The sequence below is a fragment of the Ruditapes philippinarum genome, unplaced genomic scaffold (assembly GCF_026571515.1).
Source record: "Ruditapes philippinarum isolate M1 unplaced genomic scaffold, ASM2657151v2 ctg8930_1_1_1_1, whole genome shotgun sequence".
In the NCBI taxonomy this organism is placed as follows: Eukaryota; Metazoa; Mollusca; class Bivalvia; order Venerida; family Veneridae; genus Ruditapes; species Ruditapes philippinarum.
The window spans coordinates 458-24098 of record NW_026858804.1 but is presented as its reverse complement, the minus strand read 5'-3'; the positions used below and the strand labels follow the sequence as shown (position 1 = coordinate 24098).

The following is a 23641-nucleotide window of genomic DNA, read 5'->3' as shown; positions in this document are numbered from 1 at the left end:
CTCGTGTTAGACTCGAACCCAAGCCCAATGGCGAAGAAGATATGAAGATGAACCAGTGGCAGACTTTAACTAGAATGTGATGTAGTGTTTGGCATACTGGACTGGTTTTTCTTTGTTTATTTTCCGTTCATGAATTTCTTTCTTTCATACAGATATACTAAAAATATTTTCGTTGTAACAAATGAATTTACTAAAATTAAAAGTTTGTTGATTATTAAATGCTCAAAACGGAAGTTTTACTATTAGTACAGACAGTCTATAATTGCAAACCCTTGTTTCAGTCAATTATCTGCTTTAAAGGTATGATTTGTTTTCCAATTATCAAGTTAATTATGCCAAAATGCCAAAAGATGTAAAAGATTTTGTCCATATTTGTTTATTGTTAAAAAAATGAACATGATGAAAGGCTGCTGAAACAATGTTTTATGTATTTTTGTTAGTCTTTTGTCGCTAATGTGTCACTTGAATTATTCTAAACAATTAAATAGCAACACGGGAAGCTTCATAACTCGGTTGGATTGCCAGAAATTTTCCTAAACCAATGAAAAAAATCCGACTGGTCCAACAGGCCAGTCGGATTTAACGTTACAAAAGCACATGAGCCGATTCACTTGGTCTAACATCACCAACTTTGGTTCTGATAAATAAGTGTTGTATACTTTTGTTTTGGACAAAGTTTTCTGATCCTTGATTGTATTCATAGCAATTCCTGTATGTCTCTTATATACTTTAAGTGAGCGAAGGTCATGTTGTTTTTTCAACTTACATTCATTTATTGACCATTATATTAGGTATTTATGTGATGGTATTATACAGTTATTGCATTTTAAAGTCTAAGTTCAGTGCTAACTTTGCAGCATAACCCTTGGTGAATTTTGCTAAAATTCATCTATCGGCCTTCCTGGCGCCACTGAAGCCAAATACCCATTTACGTCTGAGTGAGGTAAATCAATATATAGTAAATTTCTTGGTCTGCAGTCTAAAAGACAGGGCTCGAATCCGATGCCTTTTGTAATTGTGCAATCTCAAAACATCAATTAATTCAATTCTGGCAACTTATCCGATCCATTAAGAGCTGAATTTAAATTATGCAATGTTAATTCTATTCCCTACTTATATCCAGAACGACTTTGTCATTAATGCCTAAGAAAGTGTTAGGATTTATATGAAATAAGTATGTACATTTTAAGTCTTCGTCGAATCATATTAAGAAAATCCGCTAGTGTATACCATTAAAACCATAAAAGAAAATCCACTAAGGTATAAAAAAAATCCTTAAGAAAAAATTGTTTCTAACATTGTTCAATAGAGGCACTTAAAACAGAATTACATGCAAAAAAAATTAGAAAATGTAAAAAAAATGAAAGTATATGTAGTGTTTTATGCGCTACTTTTAGCCCTATTTGAATGAAAAGCGTTGCAACGCAACAATTTCGGATTCTGGCTCAATTTTCAAAATAAGAAAAATATTTTGGAAAAACGGAATTGGCGAATGAACACAAGTTATGCGTTTCATAATCTCGAAGAACAATTTCAAGTCCTATCATGACAGTAAACATCAGTGTCCCTTTAACAACTAATCATAAGAAAAAAAAACATTTGATAGATACCATTTTCATGTTTTTACTTCATGTTTGACATATCAAACCCCTCTGTGTAAATACTGATTGATATACCCAAATTAGTTTTAAATATAATTGTTACTTAAGGCAAGTTTACGCACATCAAATGATCAAACCCGTGGTTTTATGCAATCTTTGCAATTCCGCCAAAAGTTTGTGATTCAGTTTAAAATATCAAGAACTTTTCAAAACAATTCAAACAAATAAAGGTTATCAATGAGTTTAAAAATATAGCTTAAATTCACTACTTCTTTAATTATCTGTTTAAATCAACATTGATATACAGTAGCGCCGATAATTCATATATAAAATGTAAACTATTTTTCATTCGAATCTCCTACAACCTTTACAAAACAGAACTGAAAGTTGATTTTTAATCTGATGCATATACAGCACATCGACACCAACCAATGTATTAAAGGCACATTATGCGTCAGAAATGCTATCATTTTTATTTCTCAAAATTTTAAATATTTGGTGTCTTGTTACAAGTTTCACAAAAAATACTTATCTGCCATATAAATGAACTATCTTTATATCTTTTGCTTTGCTGGCAATTGGTATAATTATAATGAATTAGTATTTTGTATGGAAGTCAAAATACTATTTATTTACATTTTGTTACCTTTACAACACATTACTGCACATTCAGCACTACTTTCTTTAGCTGTTAAATATCTTATATGTTCAAAATCCATTATTAAAACATTATCAAACATGTGTTTTACATTTCTAAAGAATTTAATAAAAAAGGATTTCTGAGGCATAATGTGCTTTTAATGTTATAACATTTTTAGTGACAAAACATTCGACCATAACCACATACCATCGACAAAACCAAGCAACTAAATAAATAAATTTAAAAACAAATGCATATTCAAAAAATAGTATATGTTATTTTGGTTTTGGAGTGATATACGTGGATATATTACCTGTCTAGCCTAACGGCTGGGGAGATATTTTATCTTGGCAGGTAATATATCCACATATATCACTCCAAAACCAAAATAATAATTTCATTACCCCTCCCCTGCCGAGTTAAGACGTATCATTGCTGAAACGACGAAATAGGAAAGCCTTTAAGGTACCCCTTCACCACATCATGACATCACATAAATACGTCGTACCTAACGAATGTTCACAAGAAAAATGGAGTCGTCTGTTGAACGCACTTTTTTGTAATTAATATTAAGCTTTCACGAGGTCATATTTGTTTTCAATACTGATAAGAATATGTATCATTACTCTATTTTGGTAGAAATTTATCATTTTACAGTTTAAAGGTGCTTGAAAATCGGAATTTACGCCACCTAAATAGAACTGTACGCGCATCGCCACAACGCATGTTGTTTACAACGTGGGGTGCCAAACGGGGAAAATGAGTGTGTATATTACCCGTCTGGCTCGGATATATCAATTTCTTTTGGGTGATCAATATCCAATCAAAAAGGCGGACAATATCTGGAAGGGTAATAATATAATATATAGATCGAGGTAATATTTTGTTTTAAACACTTAACCACCATCAGATTAAATTCTGAGAGATTGTACACGATGATTTTTATAGCTGAAGGTGGAGCTCTATATAGATGACGATGATATGTGACCATTAGTGCATAAATATGGGGTTTTCCGTGGATTGAGTTTCATGAAGTTAAAATTGCAATGTATTTAAAACCTTACTTGGATAATTCAAGCAGTATTTACAAAGAGAGCTTTCATGTGGTATACACTAAGTAAAAAGATGATAAACATGATGACTATTAAATATGTTTCCTACATATTATTGTTAATAGAATTAATGGCATACACTAACGGATTTTCTCAATATGATTCGACGAAGACCAAATGTGTTGAAGACAACAATAAAACATTCACTTGTAACTTTATACCGAAGACTCTCCCAGTTGGAGTCACGACAGTGCATTTGAATTTGAGTCTGGTGGGTAACATGTATCTGAACAAGTCTACGTTCATTGACCATTCTTGGAATAAAGTAAAACTTCTAGAGATCAATGTTGACTTACCATCTAGAGCAGGTCACTTGATTTTACAAGATTATTGTTTTAATGGTTTGGAACAATTGAAAGAATTAAGAATGCATATGGAATGCTCATTTTATACGAATCCCAATACTTTCCTTGGCGTTAAAGACGTAGGCGTTCTAGATTTAAGCAGGAGTGTTCAATTAACATTGAAGGATTTAATTCCTGCTCTAAATGGATCTGATAAGTTGCCGGAATTAAATAAATTGATATTATCAAAATGTTCTCGTGATTCACAGCCGTTGTCTTTTGATAACCAACTCATAGACGTACTTCAGTCAAAGAAAATTCAGTATTTGGATGTGAGTAGTACTGATATAAAAACAATAAATTTTACAGCCGTTTTTAAACGATTAGCCTTCTTGGAGGTCTTGGATGCATCATATAGTAATATTGGTTTCTTCATATCTTCTTATTTAGAGCAAGGCGACATGAAACGCATAAAATTTGTTGATTTGAGTTTCGTTAATCTTCCGAAGAAGGTATTTCATCTTCCACCAGGCAGACTTGTGATAGAGAATACAAATACTAGTTTTTCTAAACTTTCTAATCAGGAAAATGCCAAACTATTTTTAACTCCTGAAATTGTAAATGCGAGCGGTATTATTCCTCACGTTTCGTCGATTTGGATAAAAAACGTCAATTTTACCGTAGACGTAGATCCTCTTACCTTCACAAAAGAATTGATCATGAGGCAAAATAATTTAAGGTGGCTTGATGTGAATGTCATTTGCGAGAATTTTAAATTTTCATCATTCAGTCGCATGGATTTATCTGAAAATGGTATGCAGTTTTTACATCCAAACTTATTGTCATGCTTTCCAAATCTGCAAAAATTAGACTTGTCAAGCAATCAGTTAGTGAAAATGTCCCGGGAGAACATAGGGTTGTTTGAAACTTTATTTTCTGGTCTCAGATATTTAAAAAAAGTTAACATGTCAAAGAATAGTTTAAATACACTTCCGAAGAAAATATTCGAGAATAATAGGAATATCGAAATTATCGATTTATCGGGTAACTTATTAGATCAAGTTCACATTACTTTGGCTAAATTGTCGAGACTTACCATGCTAAATCTATATGGAAACAATATTCATGTCTTAGACCAAATGTCTATTTATAACTTGAATAGCATTTCATACGGTAATGTTTCAGACATCAGGAAAATCATTGTTATTTTAAAAGCAAATCCCATTTCGTGTTCAGAATGCAAAGAACTATCATTTCTCGTTTGGCTGACATCAACGAATCTTGTTGATCTTGATTCACAGCAACTGATTTGTTACAATGAAAAGGATGAAACAGAAATAATAACACAAGAGACTGTCAAGAAAGTCAAGTTGATTTGTCGAAGGAAGGTTATTATTACTGCAACAAGCATTTTGGCGGGATGTATTTTACTTATTCTTATAATTTCACTTCTGATATTTTATATCCGAAGAAAGCATAGGAAAAGGTTACAAAATAGAGCAAATGTAATTAATTTGTTACGTCAGGGTGATGGTAACTATGAATTTGCCGTTTTTCTTGCCTTCAGCAATGAAGATGAGGACTTTGTCAATACGCATATTCTACATCAGCTGAATGAAAATCTTCAGTTGATGACAGGAGTTGATAGAGAATTAGTTTGTACAGGTGACCGACATTTTCGACCTGGTTTCTATGTTCAAAATGAGACGTGCAGACGCTTGGCGACAGCGTCCGTTTTAATTGTAGTAGCTTCGGAAAACTTTTGTCAAAGTGTTTATTGTAGAGGTGAACTTGAGCAAGCGTTCATGGAAGGGAAACCAATCATTTTGATGTTTATTGAACAAGTGGAGCAAGAACTGATGCCACCAACTATGAGAGAGGTATACCAAAGGAATGTAAGGATTGTGTGGACATTTGAAAACGGTGAATACAAAATGAAAACAACATGGGAAAATGTTTGTAAATCAGTTTTAGACCTTATCAAATGAGGACCAATGTTCGCGTTAAAGTACATGTACATAAAATAGTGTGTCTTCAACTTTATAACGTAGCTACATGTGATGCCTCAATATCTCAACTTTGAGAATAGGCTGCTATGGTCAAGCTCACTGTTACAAAAAATAAGAAAATTTACAAAAGTTTTTTTTTTTGTAGACAAATCTGAGAGAATTAAAGACGAATATATACAAATCAGGCTTTAATTTAAATAATGACACGGATTCATTAATCATTCGCATGTGTGTTCTTCGTGATGTAGTAGAGATCAGAAAGTATATCAACGTTATGTTTTTAATAGTATTATTTTCAAAGAAATACATGTGCATGTGTATATTTGTAAGTTTGTAAAATTCTTTAATGTTTGAGCATTTTAAGGGTTGACTTTTGTAAAGATTTTTGGTTCTAAACGTTTTGCAAAACGTTTGTTTGTTTGTTTGTTTTTTTATGGTTTTTTTCTGGTTCATCCAGGATTTTTATTATATTTGTTTTTATCCATCGTTAAATATATAAGGTTCTACTGATAACTTACAAACTTCCACAAATTACAAACTACTTATCCATCATTATGTCTGAATCAGTGGTGAGAGACAAATGACTACTACACCTACTGTCTGAGGTCAATTACCACGGAGAAAGGGGATCATACCAGACACCTCTGGATAACAAATCTGATAATCTGTTTATTTATCTAAGCAGTCATTTCCTGTTTCAAATTATTGACAATGTTAGCTTTTAATAAAAGCTAGAAGCCACTCGCGTTTTTGTCATTTTTATATCATGTAAAGTGTTAATATGTCAATTTGACAGCTCTCTCAGTTAAACAACAATCAATGATGGACTCAACAAGGAGGGCACCTGAGGACTATATCAAGATGCACTCACAAAGAAAGAATAAAGTCTCTTTGTATATTGAGAGTGGATCGCAAAACTGTTGTAAGTCCTTCTTTATTTCCAATAAGATACTGCACTTTGCAGTCAATCCTCGATATGCCCTTTAACTTAATGGTCTGGTGATTTTTTTTAAATATTAGGTCCTAGTAACCTTGCCCTTTAGACCTCAAAATGTATGTAGAACTCATCAAGGTGTCCCCACATATGAAGTTTAATTGAAGTTTAATTGTTATAGGTTATTTAGCATTGGAATAAGTAACCCATTGGGCTCGGCGAATGTTGACTCATAGACCAAGATAAGTTAACATTTGTTTTTTATTATAAGTTCACAAGTCATGCTACATCTCTGAGCTACAATAAGACTTAAACATAATTTTTATATGCAGGTACATATATAAATCATGACCCCCTTTGGTCGTGGAACAAGAGACATGATTAAGATACATATATATTTTGTAGTGGTACCATATGTAAATTATTGAAGCTTTAGGCATTTAAGTTTGAGAAAATTGGGCTTAAATGTGTGTTTTTTACTTTGAAAGGAAACCATCGAAGGATCATTCCTGTAAAGATTGGTTACAAGAGATGTTGTTTAAAAAATAAGACCACATTGAACAGATAATTGCATCCAGAAAGTTCTTAAATCATCAAAACAATGAACATTAAACAAAACTATCCAAACATTTAATGGTATGTGCCTTTACTTTGAACTCAACGTGTATTAAATGATGCTTCATTAGTGTACAATCCTTTGACTCCTTACAGTTATCTTTTGGAACTCATCTCCTTGCTCCTTAACAGATTGTAATATCTATGTAAATTTTTAGGGATCTAAATCCAATTTAAAATTCAACCTGTATTTCATTAGTTTCAGTCGTGTTCTTAAATGAAAACTGTTTTAAATCAAGTGACTCCTTAAAAACGCATTTATTCTTTGCAACATGAGCAAAAACTATAATATATTAGTGGTCTGAACCAAAATTAAAACTCCACATGTATTTAAACATGTTTCATCTATTTTTAAAAAATAATATCAATCCATTGACTTGATAAAGAGTTATTAAGTGGAGGCAACATTTTTTGCATAAATGATGATGATATTGGCCATAACTATGTAAAGATTTAGTGGCGTTAATCCATATTTGATCTTGAACTGTATTTCATATTGTTTCAACAAACTACAAAAAAATGATTGCAATTAATTGACTCCTTTAAAAAATCATCTAAACACTTAATTTTGTGCCAAAGGGGGACCTAACTATGTAAAAAAATAGTGGTCTAAACTTAACTTCAAACTTGACCTGTATTTTATGATATTACATCTGTGTAGTAAAAAGTGTAACAATCTTTTGACTACTTCAGCAGTTATCATCTGGAAACTTTTTTCGAAAATCTGAAGCTTAAAAGAGGCATACCATAAAGATTTAGAAGTCTGAACCCAAATTTGAACATCAATGACCTGCATTTTTTATAATGTAACATATGTGTACCAAAAGATATTACCATCTGTTGACTCCTTCAAGAGTTTTCTTCTAAAAAAACTCTTTTTATCAAAATGTGCTAAAATGAAGGGGTCTGAGCCCAAATTCCAACTTGACTTGTATGTAATCATGTTACACCGATGTACAATCTGCTGACTCCTTCAAATGTAAGTGTAACTATACATTTTTTTAAAGAAATCATGAAAGCTATATTTTTTTTAAATCATTATCATATCTTTGCGCTTAAAGCAATTTTTGCTGCTTTTTAAAAATGGCGTCAAAATTGAAGGTTTTTAGCCGATATGTAAGATTAAATTTGATTGACCAAATAAATTTTGGAGTCTAGCTTATACAGTTGAATCATATAAATAACTGGAAGCTTCGGTTAAAATTAAGAGTTGTTTTAGGTTGTTTTCTAGTGTTTCCTACTTAATACCGAATCGCCGTGGTGAGCCGGCATAATGAGGCCCCGTCCGAGCTTTTCGTTTTCAATTTTGCCGTTTGAAATTTGGTAATACTATAGGAAGAGACTTTAATACTGTAAATCATTTTATACTAAAGTCACAGGTTATTGACCATTGATTAAGTGTGTAAATAGTTAATATGAATAGGTCTTTTATATAATATAAATTATTTAGTATACAATGTATCAAATGCATGCTCAATAGTATTCACATTAATGACTAAAAAGACAGTTGAACTTAAAAAAAAATCCAAATTGGCCAACTCTTTATCAAATAAGGGTTTTCAGTTAATTGCACTTAAAATATTGTCGTTGCAAAACTTAAAGCATCATGCCTCCAGATTCATTCTTATTTTCATGAATTTTTTTTAATATGTTGTGAAGTGAACAAAGAAAATAATTTACACATTGCAATTATCACTAACAATCCACCAGAAAGTGTCAAACTATGCTAAATCAACCTTAACTGGGTTAGTCACACAAAAGAAATATGGTGGAAAATAATGGGGAAAAAACATAAATCGCACCCAAAATGTAAAATATTACATGTACATGTACTTGAATTAAATTTTCTTAAAGTTTTAGATATTCTAGAACATTTTTCTCAAGTTTGATTTTCTTTAAATGTTTTGGCTCATTTCGTGGCGTTCAGCTTAAAAGGTGTGAGATACATTTCACACGTTGGGGGGAAATATTGACCTGGGTCCTTGTAATAGCAAGCTTTCGCCGTTGTATTCTAAACTAATTCAAAGTTAAAAGCTGCATGCCTCCAGATGAGCCAAAATATTAAAAGAAAATCATACTTGACAAAAATTACTAAGATTTTAAGAAAAGTAAAAGGATTCAAGATAAATGGAATAATTTTCATGTAATGTGCCATTTATGACCAATTGCAGTAATTTACACTATCTTTCTTAATGCGTTACTAACGCAGTACGGGCAAGTTTTTCATATTTTGACCTCTTTTTGTTAATTTTACGGTCTGTAAGTGTCGTTTGCAATTTTAAACATTATTTACTTTGTTCACTCCGCAATATTTTACTTTTTAATACATTTTCAAAATTTTCTTGAAAATTAGCATGAATCTAAAAATGTTTGTTAAATGTTTCTCTTTTTCAACATGACAATTAACAGGCAAGCTCTATGGCTTTTTCAAAGACTTAATTATTTCAAGTTTGACAACTATATCTTTGAAATAAAATATCCAAATGGTTTAATTGAAAATATAATAATACAAGCAGGAAGTGAAATTATGTATAAAAAATACAAAAAGGAAGTGAAATTATATATTATTATACAAGAAGGAAGAGAAATTATATATTTGTATACAAGAAGGAAGTGAAAATGCCATCCTTTTACCTCACTGAGTGACGCAAAAAAGTTTTATACAGGTTTAATTGTATTAAACATTGTAAATTATTATAAAGCCATTGACCAACAGAGAGCACAGGACAAAAACAACACGCTGCAATAGTGATAGCTATCCATACGGTGGCACAAAGGTGACATATGTGTGTTTTTATTTATCTCGTGGCCACGAGATACTATGTCGTGGCCACGAGTTACTAAGTCGTGGCCACGAGATAGCTAAGTCGTGACCACGAGATACTACGTCGTGGCCACGAGTTACTAAGTCGTGGCCACGAGATAGCTAAGTCGTGGCCACGAGTTACTATGTCGTGGCCACGAGTTACTAAGTCGTGGCCACGAGATAGCTAAGTCGTGGCCACGAGATACTAAGTCGTGGCCACGAGTTACTAAGTCGTGGCCACAAGATAGCTTAGTCGTGGCCCCGAGATACTATGTCGTGGCCACGAGTTACTAAGTCGTGGCAACGAGATAGCTAAGTCGTGGCCACAAGATAATTAACCAATCAGAATACACTATATATATATTATGAATTTTTCAAACTTTATAACGTACTTTAACATGCAACAATAATCTTTGAAAATACTGAAGATATGCACTTTGAACTTGTCTTTAGGATCATATTAGAATGTAATCTTCCAAGGTCCATCATAGCTCTTTGTTGGGACAATTTTGTGATCGAATTGGTCAGTTTGTACGTACTACGGCCTGTTAACCTTGTTTATACGATAACATGAGAAAGAATAAGTCCTGGAAGAGACATTGCCAATGGACAGTAGATAGCCTATAAGGTTAATCTTTGTATGATGAATTATTTAGAAGGGATAAGCCATGGTTTATATAACCCAGGAAGATCATTGCACCTGATCAGTAGATGACATCTAATAATTTGGAGGTCATTGGGTCAAAAATCAGGGTCATAGTGACACTAAATGTAAAATTATTGACCAGTCAATAAGTTGTAAAAATGGCACTTTACAGGCTTGTGAAGTAGGGACACCATTGTACTTTAGCACATGTCTAGTTAATTAGGGAAATTCATATAAATGGTGTAATCTGATTGGTAATTTATCTCGTGGACACGACTGAGCTATCTCATGGCCACGACTTAGTAACTCGTGGCCACGACTTAGTAACTCGTGGCCACGACATAGTATCTCGTGGCCTCAACTTAGCTATCTCGTGTCCACGACTTAGCTATCTCGTGGCCAAGACTTAGTAACTCGTGGCCAATAGTATCTCGTGGCCACGAGATAAATAAAAACAAACACATGTCACCTTTGTGCCACCGTATATCCATACCTATTACAGAGAAAAAGGAAAAAGAAAACAGAAAATGAAACAATTTCTACTCTACCTATACTTACGGTGGCACAAGGGTGACATGTGTTTTTATTTATCTCGTGGCTTAGTAACTCGTGGCCACGACATAGTATCTCATGGCCACGACTTAGCTATCTCGTGGCCACGGCTTAGTAACTCGTGGCCACGACATAGTATCTCGTGACCACGACTTAGTTACTCGTGGCCACGACATAGTATCTCGTGGCCACGACTTAGCTATCTCGTGGCCACGACTTAGTAACTCGTGACCACGACATAGTATCTTGTGACCACGACTTAGTAACTCGTGGCTACGACAAAGTATCTGGTGGCCACGAGATAAATAAAAACACACACATGTCACCTTTTTGCCACCGTATATGCTAGTCTAAGAAATCCGTGCATAAAATAGGGCAAATTGTGCACCTCTTGTGAAAAGCATAAATTTTCGGACAGTTGTTGGTTGATTAAATATTTTAAGCCTGTGATCCAGGTTGGGCGAATCCAATATCGCTGCCAAAATTCAAGATGGTCGCCATAATAAATTTTTCACAATATTATAGTTTTTTAGCTGTGTCAATGTAAATGTAGTATAAGCATCTAAACTTTCATCTGTAATATTTTCTCAACATGGAAAAGGTATTAATGCCATATGTGTATCGAATAAACAATTTCAAATGAAACTAACTTCATTCATTTATTGCGATTTTACATTACATGAAAGTATAAAGAATAACCCTATGTCTATTATCTCAACAGTGAGTGGGAAAAAAACAACAGATAACGCTAACTTACATACATAGAAAATTTAATGATTTGCTATATTCATTGAGCTATCTGGCCGTAGTAAATCTTGCTTTGTCCTGTAAATGCGTGGCAGTAAAAAAAGCTATTCCGATGCGCCTACCGCATTAATATCTTTTGTGTCATTAGAAAAATGAGATACTATTAATGATATTTAAAGTTTAAATAGTGGATAAAGGTACGAAACGATTGAAAAAATCAATAAAAGAGTGATTTTGGTTTTCTGTCACAATGTTCGCAACCTTCACAGTGTTTCTGTCATCATCGACCGCCTCGAAAATACATATTTGCCTGCAACAGCGGCATATTGACTTCGAACGGGTAAATTTGGACGCTTCTTACATTCTCCAAAAAAATGCATGGTTGTTTATGTGTATACATAAGAATGATTTGATGGATTTGTTTTTGTAAATTGCAGCAGAATTATTTTTAGAAAATGTGGAAGAAAAGGCAACTATATTAGGTTTTGATAGATCTTTAGGACGGTCGTTATCTTTACACCAACAGTACCAATTATATTCCGTATCAACAATTTAAGCTACGGTGTCCCGTAAGTGCCATTTAAAAATTACGATGATGAAAAATCGGAAGTAAAATAATTAAAATTCGAAAAACCGAAACAACAAAACCACGATAGTGAAAAGTCGAAAATAAGAAAGTGAATAGTCGAAATACTTTCGTTTTTCACTATCGTGGTTAGGGTATTTCGACTTTTCACCATCGTTTCTCCAACTTTTTAGCATCGTGGTTTCAATTTTTCGACTTTACACCATTGAAATTGCGTGTTTTCGTTCTTTCCAGTTACATGTCTGTCGCAATGGCCCTAACGGGATACCGTACCGACTCTAACTGTTGTACTATTTGCAAAGTTTTTACTTTAACAAAAAAAATGTCTTTGATATCCTTAAATGTTACCATTTTTTCTGTTTTTCATCTTGCAAAATATATATTTGAAATCATATATTCGCTATTATTTACGATTTTACCCAATAAATAACGCCAGTTTACTGGAATTGTCCAACAATACGACTCGTCATATCATAAGAAATCATTCATTTTTATCGCTCCGTCTCAAATATGTATGTCTTTAGCCAGTCCAGAACATTTGGTTAATTTTTCTCTTCATCCATCACTTGATTTTTGTTTTGTTTTTGTTTTTAAGACCATCAACCATATCACGGACTCCCTAGGCGAAAATATTGATGCGATTTCATTTCCTCCCAGAATAAAGGTGTGTTCATTTGATCTGTTCTTAAGCCATCCTTACCAAGAAAATATACCTTTCCTCGTACACACACAAAAAAATTAATTCTGTTCTCATAACTATTCCCAAAAATTGCAAACTTATAAAATAAATTTAAAATTTCACCTTTTTTCTGAATGTTTTAAAATAAGATCAATTTCAGCACTCGGCTATCGAGTAGTTTGCAGGTACGCGTCCATGCAAGAAATTGAAAGGAAAAAATACACTGGAGAAAATGTATTTGTGAGAAAATCGAAACAATATTATATATGAAAACAAAGATCAAGAATTCAATGAACGCATTCCGCCAACTAAGACCAGCAAGGTGATAGTGTTATAAATAAAAATGAGAACAAAGATCAACAAGGCAAAGGCGACATTTGCAAAACACAGCACCCCCCCCCCCTCCACCCAATCCTCCCGCAACAGTAAGACATCCGGAAGACATCGAACCACAAGGTGAAATATGCAGTGTTAAGTTGAAAGTCTTGATGATGACATCATAAGGTGGTTTAGGTCATATCTTTCTGAGAGACAACAGCTTGTGGAGGTGTCAGGTAGTTTTTCTTCTACTTCAAATATAACATGTGGTGTTCCCCAGGGTTCAATCCTTGGGCCCCTCCTCTTTTTAATTTACGTCAATGACATGTCAGCGGTAGTGAAAAATAGACTATTGTTATATGCTGATGACTCTTGAATACTTGTTTCTGGAAAAAGTTTATCTGAGGTGGAAATTTCTGTATCTGAAGATTTGTCCTTTAAGTCAATGGTTAATTGATACATGTAATAAGTTATTGTTGCACTTAGGCAAAACTGAGTCCGTTGTGTTTGGGTCTAAACAAAAACTCAGGTCACATTCAAAATTATATATAAATTGTAACGGTACTGCAATAGAAGCGTCCACATCCATCAAATGATGACGATGAGATGTGACCATTAGTGTATAAATATGGGGTTTTCCGTGGATTGAGTTTCATGAAGTTAAAATTGTTATGTATTTAAAACCGTACTTGGATAATTCAAGCAGTTTTTGCAAAGAGAGCTTTGATGTGGTATAGTAAAAAGATACAACAACAAAATGCATAAAAATGACGACTATTAAATATGTTTCCCACATTTTATTGTTAATGGAATTAATGGCATACACTAACGGATTTTTCTCAATATGATTTGACGAAGACCAAATGTGTTGAAGACAACAATGAAACATTCACTTTTAACTTTATACCGAAGACTCTCCCAGTTGGAGTCACGACAGTGCATTTGAATTCGAGCCTTGTGGGTAACTTGTATCTGAACAAGTCTACGTTCATTGACTATTCTTGGAATAAAGTAAAACTTCTGGAGGTCAATGCCGACTTACAAACTAGAGAAGGTCACTTGAATTTACAAGACTACTGTTTTAATGGTCTGAAAGAATTGAAGGAATTTAGACTGCATGTGGTCTGCTCATTCTATATGAATCCGAACACTTTCCTTAGCGTTAAAGACGTAGGCGTTCTGGATTTTAGCAGGAGTGTTAGATTTACATTGAAGGATTCAATTCCTGCTCTGAATGAATCTGATAAGTTGCCGGAATTAAATAAATTAATAAATTGATATAATCAAAATGTTCTCGTGATTCACCGTTGTCTATTGATGACCAACTCATGGAGGTACTTCAGTCAAAGAAAATTTATTATTTGGATGTGAGTAGTACTGATATAAAACAATTAACTTTACTGCCGTTTTTAAACGATTAGCCTTCTTGGAGGTCTTGGATGCATCATATAGTAATATTGGTTTCTTCAAATCTACTTATTTAGAGCAAGGCGACATGAAACGCATTAAATTTCTTGATTTGAGTTTTGTTAATCTTCCGAGGAAGGTATTTCATCTTCCACCAGGCAGACTTGTGATAGAGAATACAAATACTAGTTTTTCTAAACTTTCTAATCAGGAAGACGTCAAACTATTTTTAACTCCTGAAATTGTAAATGCGAGCGGTTTTATTCCTCACGTTTCGTCGATTTGGATAAAAAGCGTCAATTTGACCGTAGACGTAAATCCTTCTACCTTCACAAAAGAATTGATCATGAGGCAAAACAATTTACGGTGGCTTGATGTAAATGTCATTTGCGAGAATTTCAAATTTTCATCATTCAGTCGCATGGATTTATCTGAAAATGGTATGCAGTTTTTACATCCAAACATATTGTCATGCTTTCCAAATCTGCAAACATAAGACTTGTCAAGCAATGAGTTAGTGAAAATGTCCCGAGGGAGCTTAGGGTTGTTTGAAACTTTATTTTCATGTCTCAGATATTTAAAAAACATTAACATGTCAAAAAATAGTTTAAATAAACTTCCGAGAATAATAGGAATATCGAAATTATCGATTTATCTGGTAACATATTAGATCAAGTTCACATTACTTTGACTGAATTGTCTAGACTATCCGTGCTTAATCTATATGGAAACAATATTCAAGTCTTAGACCAAATGTCTATTTATAACTTGAATACCATTTCATTTGGATATGCTTCTGACATCCGTAAAACATCGTTATTTTAAAAGCAAATCCCATTTCGTGTTCAGAATGCAAAGAACTATCATTTCTCGTTTGGCTGACATCAACGAATCTTGTTGATCTTGGTTCACAGCAATTGATTTGTTACAATGAAAAGGATAAAGCAAAAATAATAACACAAGAGACTAGCAAGAAAGTCAAGTTGATTTGTCAAAGGAAGGTTATTATAATTGCTACAAGCGTTTTAGCGGGATGTACTTCACTTATTATTATAATTTCACTTCTGATATTTTATATCCAAAGAAAGCATAGGAAAAAGTTACAAAATATAGCAAATGTAATTAATATGTTACGTCAGGGCAATGGTAACTATGAATTTGCCGTTTTTCTTGCCTTCAGCAATGAAGATGAGGACTTTGTCAATACACATTTTCTACATCAGCTGAATGAAAATCTTCAGTTGATGACAGGAGTTGATAGAGAATTAGTTTGTACAGGTGACCGACATATTCGACCTGGTTTCTTTGTTCAAAATGAGACGTGGAGACTCTTGGCAGCAGCGTCCGTTTTAATTGTAGTAGCTTCGGAAACCTTTTGTCAAAGTGTTTATTGTAGAGGTGAGCTTGAGCAAGCGTTCATGGAAGGGACCCCATTTTGATGTTTATTGAACAAGTGGAACAAGAACCGATGCCACCAACTATAAGAGAGGTATACCAAAGGAATGTAAGGATTTTTTGGACATTTGAAAACGGTGAATACAAAATGAAAACAACATGGGAAAATGTTTGTAAATCTGTTTTAGACCTTATGATATGAGGACCAATGTTCGTATTGAAATAACTGTATAACATGGCTACCTTCGGTGCCTCGAATACTTTCCAGTTTGAAAATAAGTTACTTTAGTCAAGTCACTGATACTTTAAATAGAAAATTAACTTTGATTTTTACTTTTCTATTTTTTATTTTTTCGTATGATGTTATCATTATTATTTATTTTTTGAAGACATGCTACATAATTACGACGAATTGACACAAACAAGTTAAAGATATGCTATGTTCATATCTTTATCACGTAAATTTATTGAAATCAATAAAATTCTTAATGTATATGCCTAATTTGAATAAAATAATGAATAAACTGTGTATTGGAAGTTGCGTTCACTAATACCTAAAATTCCCCAAGATGTTCTAACTTCAAATTTGGGAATAGTATATCTTTAAGAACTAGGTATCTTTAATTCAAATAATATCCCAAATTCATTTATAATTTGGATTCGTGTTTCTGTGATATAGTGGAGTTAAGAAAGTATATAAACATAAAGTTCTAAAATATTTAAGCATTGATTTAAATAAAGATTGTTTATTCCAAAAGTTTTGCAATTAGTTTTTATGACATGTGTGTTTTGTTTCTCTTGTTGTTTTTTTCTGATTTTGTCTGAATTTTTCATAGTGTTTTGTCTGTCGCTCCATATATAAAGTTCTCCTGGTAACTAACAACAAAATTAACGATTTCTTCCACAAGTTACAGACTACTTATCTATCATTACATCTAAATCAGTAGTGAGAGACAAATGACCACTTCACCTACTGTCTGAGATCAATTTTAACGAAGAAATTTCGCCGTGACCGAGGATCATACCAGACACCTCTGGATAACAAATCGGATACTCTTTTATTTAGCTAAGCAATCATTTCGTATTTCAAATTAATAAAAATTGCCAGTATTTCTATTGACACTACATGTATTAAATATTAGATTGTGACGACCTTAAGTGTTTAATAGTATTATTTTCAAAGAAATACAAGAAATTCATGTAAATGTGTTTTAAACAGTAATAGCAAAATATCTAACGCGTATATAAATATACTTTTATTGCATAAATACCTTCAATCTCGTATTCACAACATGTTAAAAATATTATAGCAAAAACTACCGTGTTGATTTTTTTCACAATTGTTATTGCGATGATGTGCGATATTTTCAACAGGTTTGTATGCCAAAACGGTGGAATTAGCCGTAGAATCGAAGTATATTCGGCAAAATTAAAAGAAAGACATCAATGAAAAGGCAATACGTCTACTGAACATTATTAAATTTAGATTTAGAACATCTGATGAGAATTGAAATAAACCGGGCCGTTTTATCGATAAAAATGTCGAAATTCCGCCGCCGACGATAGGAGGCGCTTGGACATCATACCAACGGTTTCTTTTACAAAATAATGCTGCGAAGTAAATGTTACATATCTACATGTATGCATACCAAAAATCATCAAGAAGAAAAACGTGAAATAGTGTGAATAAATGTATGTTATGTTTTTAGAATATAACGAACGAAAATGGTCATATTAAAACATGTGTGTACCTGGGGGAAATAAATCTTCATTAAACAGTAATAAACAGTTGTGATATGGTTCGTGGAGTTGTCCCCCTTAGAAGTAAAAAGTATCGTAATTCTGTTTTTAGGAGGGCTTTTCATATTCTTTCAAACCGGTACCGTTAGCGTTGTTAAGGTATCCGCTTTCGGGTCGGGAGGTCGAAGGTTAAAGCCCTACGGGTAGCGTTAATTGAAGAATAAAAGGACTCGTTCCGAAATGGCCGCTTCGTGAGCCGCGAGGTAGTTAAAATGAATTGTTACCGATTTCTATCCGACTGGCATAGTTGTAGGAGTTGGGAGGTACATGGTATGCAAGCAAAAGGTTTATAGTTAGTCAGAAATTGTAACGATATCAGATACTAGTTTAACCTGCATGATTATTTACCTTGACCTTTATATTATCAGTACTATTCCATTAATGCTTGAATGGGCAGTTCTTATTTATAGACAGGCGATTCCCGCCACTAGCCAGTTCTGAGATTAAACTTGATAAGCTCACATCTGTGTTCTTACTTTAATATAATAAATATACGTACATTAAAACCAAGAAACATTACACAAGAAATATTACATGGTGTCAGAAGAAAAAAAAACGGATTAAAAAAAAAGTGAAAAAAGGATTATAAAGCTCTCATATATTTTAAACAATTGTTAGAACAATGGAGGGAATTCCACCGCCGAATATAAATTGGGATAGTACCAATTTGCCAGACGAATGGCAAAAGTTTGAAGAGCATGCAAAATTAATATTCAACGGCCCGTTACTGAAGAAGAGTGAAGAGCAGGGTAGGAAGTAGGGGCAGAGAAGTCCGCCAAACATGGGGCGATATATCAGCAGAAGACCAGAAAAAATTAGAAACATACTACACACGGTTTCGAAATTATGTACAGCCAAAACTAAACCCCATCTTTGCCAGGTTTAAATTTTACAACGAAACGCAGGGTTCAGACAACTTCGACTCTTTCCTGACACGACTACGGATAAGGGTTAGAGATTGTCAATTTGACAAGCCGGAAGAAATGATCCGTGACATAATTGTTTTTGGGATAAATAACCCAAAAGCCAGGGAAAAATTGATCAACGAAGGTGATAAGTTAACACTTGACAAAACAATTCACATTATGCAAAATATGGAATACTGCCAAGAGCAATTACGGACAATAGGCAAAGAAAATGTAGACGCAGTCAAACAGAGAAATATACGCCCTAATCATCGCCATCGCTATCAGCAGCATCATCATCATCATCATCAAACAACAACAACAACAACCAATAGCGCAACAAAAAAGCAGCAGGAAACTGCAAGGATTGAAACTGCTCAAACTGTGGACGAAAAAAGCACCACACATCATCATCAAATCTGTCCAGCCAAAAACATGACATGTCATAATTGTGGAAAGTTTAACCATTTTGCCAGTGTATGCAGATAAAAAAACAGGAATGTTCATAACGTTAGTTCAGCAAATGGATTTAAACAAAGTGATTCGGATGCAGAGGAAAATACAGAATTTTGCATAGACACGGTAAATTTTTCTTCTCCTATTGAACGTGCATTTGTCCAAATAAATGTTGGCCCTTCCCGTATACCTATACATTTCAAATTAGACACAGGTAGCGCTGTAGATATTCTCCCTTTAAATCAGCTCAAGAAACTCAACATAAATCACCCTCTTGAGCCCCCCAGTAGTCACTTGACCTCATACACTGGTAACAGGTTACCTGCACGCTCAACCTGCAAATGAGTTACAGGGATCAGAGCTGTCAATCAAATTGCTACATTTGTAGATAGCAATACCGTCCCACTACTTAGTTTACAAACATCTGTTAACCTTAACCTGATACAATTGACATACTCAGTAGAAACCTCTACACCACTTGATGAACAAAAGATCTTATCAGAGTATGGAGATGTATTTAAAGGCATCGGGGTCATTCCAGGTGAAAGTAAATTGCACATTAGGCCGGATGCAATTCCTATCATTAATCCTCCCCGCAGGGTTCCGGAGGCATTAAGAGACAGGTTAAAAAATGAACTCCAGCACATGGAGAAAGAGGGGATAATTACAAAAGTAACGGAACCTACAGATTTTGTTAATTCCCTTGTGATAGTTGAGAAGAAAACAGGGAAATTGAGGTTATGTATTGACCCTAAAAACCTGAATGACGCTATACGAAGGCCACATTATCCTATGCGAACTATTGACGACGTGACGTCACGACTGACGGACGCAAAGTACTTCAGCATACTAGATATTTACACACGGCTTATTGGAGCGTTAAACTAGACGAAAAGTCCATCCTTTTTGACAACATTTAGCACGGTATTTTTGGCAGATTACCGCTGGCTTAGACTTCCGTACGGAAATTTCTGCGTCAAGTGATATTTTCAATGCAGAAAATTTGACGAAATATTTGAGGGACTTGACGGACTTACCGCCATAGTTGACGACATTTTGATTTACGGAAGATCGCGCGAGGAGCTTGCGCAGGGCCCCTTGACAAGGTCAAATCAGTGGGTATTAAGTTAAAACCCAGATAAATGTGTCATAGGTGTCACAGAAGTGCCTTTCTTAAGACACCTTCATCACATCAACAGGACTTGAAACCTGATCCCTCGAAAATCGAGGCAATAACAAATCTTAAGGCTCCAACGACAAGACAAGAGTTAGAGCACGTGCTTGGCATGGCAAATTATTTACAAAAATTTGCGCCAAACTTGGCTGAGGTCACCCAGTCCAATGAGAGGATTACTGAAAAAAGATATTGAATTTATGTGGGATGTTCCACAATCAACAGTCATTTGACAAAATGAAGGCAATTATCACAGAAAGTCCTGTGTTGGCTTATTTTGATGACAAAAAGCCAGTAACACTCGAGTCTGATAGTTCCAAATATGGATGTGGTTCCGCCATTTACCAAGATGGCCGTCCGGTAGCATTTGCATCCAAGACATTGACCGACACAGAGTCTCGGTAGGCAAAACATAGAGCGAGAATTAAACGCAATAGTATTTGCATGTACACGATTTTCATCAATACGTTTATGGCAGAACAGTGACTGTACATAGTGACAACAAACCGTTATGCGCAATCATGCAGAAAAATCTTTGCGCATGTCCTCTAGGCTACAGAGGATGCGACTGACATTTGAGCAAATATGACTTGAATGTCAAATTTGTACCTGGTAAGCAAATACCGGGTAAGCGACATGCTGTCCAGAATGCCTCTCAAAGATAAATTCAACAATGAAGACTTTGACCTACATATACACACTATACTGAAAGGGTTACCAATAACTGACCGCAGACTTGAGTCACTGAGGCATGACACAAAAAACTGACGCAAAGCATGAATCTGCTGAAACAGACGATAAATGAGGAATTTGATATCACATGACGTACCAGACAGACCATGGCAAAACATTGCCGCTGACCTGTTCTCATTTGACAACAAGAACTATCTGGTCACTGTAGTCTATTACAGTCGATACTTTGAAGTAGATGCTCTCCCAAATAACTCAAAGTACAACTGTAATTAGAAAACTTAAAGTCCATATGGCCCGATACGGCATATGTGACAAAACTAATGACAGACAACGGCCCGCAATTCTCTGCAGAAAATTTCGCAGATTTTGCGAGAGAATGGGGTTTTTTTCACATGTTACATCAAGCCCCTTACATCCAATCAGCAATGGTCTCGCTGAAAAAACAGTGTCCATTGTTAAAAGGTTATTCAAAAAAAGCCCAGGAAAGCCAGAAAGATCCATATTTGGCTATTCTAGAACATAGAAATACCACCCCTTGAAGTTGGCTTTTCACCAAACCAACTATTAATGGGTAGAAGAACAAAATCAATTCTACCTGTCCCTAATGCGCAACTGAAGCCCCAATGCATCGACCCTAAGACCAATAAATTAAAAAACTGAAAGATATCAAACAAAAACAAAAAATCTTGCTATGATAAAACCACCAAAAAACTCCCCCCTCTAAAACTAAATGAGTATATACGGCTTCAGGTTAAAAATCACTGGGAGCCATCAAGAGTTATAGAAATACACGATGACCGCTCACTAAAACAGGTGGTAATTACAGCAGAAACAGGGTCAAGCTGAACAAAACAAAGGAAAACTTTCCAGAAATTCAAGAATTCTCACCTAGAATCCTGGAAGAATCACCTCCCAATAACCCCCTATTGAACCCCACTGTCAGTAACTTTCCAGAATCAACATAATTCTTACCACGCTTATAACCTCTGAGTGCAATGATAAGCCCCGCCAAAATAACCCTTATGTCACACGTTCAGGCAGGGAAGTAAAACAGAACAAAAGATACTTTGATGAAAAATGGAGTAACAGATGAACAATAAAGCAGAAAACATTTAAAAAAAGATGTGTTTGAACTTTATGACTTATTATCAATCAAACCGAGTCTGCAATTCTCTTTTAATTTTGTTGTGATTAATGCTTCCGAGGGATCACTTTGTTTCCAGATTTTTTTATTAGTTAAAACCTATGTTTTAATTACACGCATTATTGTAATTCATATACATGTATTTTTTCATCAATGATAAAGCTTGTTTGTTTGTTAAGTAACAACTTAAACATCTATATTATTCATTATTTCATGTAATAAAAATATTATTGTTAAATGATTATCAAACATATTTAATAGACATTTGTATATTGAAAGAGTTTCAAATTCTCAAGAAGAGGGAAATGTAACGATATCAGATACTAGTTTAACCTGCATGATTATTTACCTTGACCTTTATATTATCAGTACTATTCCATTAATGCTTTGAATGGGCAGTTCTTATTTATACCCAGGCGATTCCCGCCACTAGCCAGTTCTGAGAATAAACTTGATAAGCTCACATCTGTGTTCTTACTTTAATCTATTCACATTTGTGAATAACTGAACTCCGTATCCATAATAAATATACGTACGTTAAAACCAAGAAACATTACACAAGAAATATTACAGAAATGACTGGCCCTTTCAGTAGGGGTGACACTATAATAAACAAGACCTTTACCTTTACCTTCTATCTTATGTTTGTATTAGAAAATATATTTTAAATATGCAGTATGTCTGTAATCTTGTTGAATCATTAATAGATGCCGGGGATACAAACTTTAATAAAATTGTGAAGTAAGCTTTGTTTAACAGTACTATATGGTATATCTAAATCAAATTAATTGTTCCAAATATATGAACAGCTAATACTCGATAACGTACCTTAAATAAAAAGCGCTTGGTTTACAAAGGGTGATTAAGTTTAAGTATATTTTACCAATACTGTATCATGTTAAGTTTTCTAGTAATATGTAACGAATAACAACTAAGCTCACCATAAAGCGCTGACAAGTTGATTTTTTTTTGCTCATAAGACTTTCCATAAAAGATTAGTATGTATTAATTTTGTAATTTTAGCATCGTGCATTTACAAAACCTCCAAATTTTAATATTCAAAATGGGCCCGACTAGAAAATAAAACAAATTACATTTCTAATTAGTCGAAACCTATACATTTTTAAATACTTATAAC

At 34.0% G+C, this 23641-nt stretch overlaps 2 protein-coding genes across 2 annotated transcripts; both read left to right on the top strand.

Moving 5' to 3' along the window:
• The first annotated feature begins 3011 nt into the window (after nucleotides 1–3011).
• LOC132754320 (toll-like receptor 4) lies at nucleotides 3012–6387 on the top strand. Its single transcript, XM_060744935.1, has one exon. It carries the CDS (start codon nucleotides 3343–3345, stop codon nucleotides 5623–5625), a length of 2283 nt encoding a protein of 760 aa, XP_060600918.1. The 5' UTR covers nucleotides 3012–3342; the 3' UTR covers nucleotides 5626–6387.
• A 12366-nt stretch (nucleotides 6388–18753) lies between these two features.
• Nucleotides 18754–20862, top strand: LOC132754319 (uncharacterized). Its single transcript, XM_060744934.1, has 3 exons — nucleotides 18754–18880; nucleotides 19881–20328; nucleotides 20646–20862. The coding sequence occupies exons 1-3, from the start codon at nucleotides 18754–18756 to the stop codon at nucleotides 20860–20862; spliced, it is 792 nt and encodes a 263-aa protein (XP_060600917.1).
• The last annotated feature ends 2779 nt before the right edge of the window (nucleotides 20863–23641 follow it).

Coding starts and splice junctions, on each gene's coding strand:
- LOC132754320 (XM_060744935.1), top strand. CDS start 3,343: ATGTGGTATACACTAAGTAAAAAGATGATAAACATGATGACTATTAAA.
- LOC132754319 (XM_060744934.1), top strand. CDS start 18,754: ATGGAGGGAATTCCACCGCCGAATATAAATTGGGATAGTACCAATTTG. Junction 18,881..19,880: donor GAAGAAGAGTGAAGAGCAGG/GTAGGAAGTAGG, acceptor CTACATTTGTAG/ATAGCAATACCGTCCCACTA. Junction 20,329..20,645: donor TCACGACTGACGGACGCAAA/GTACTTCAGCAT, acceptor AATGTGTCATAG/GTGTCACAGAAGTGCCTTTC.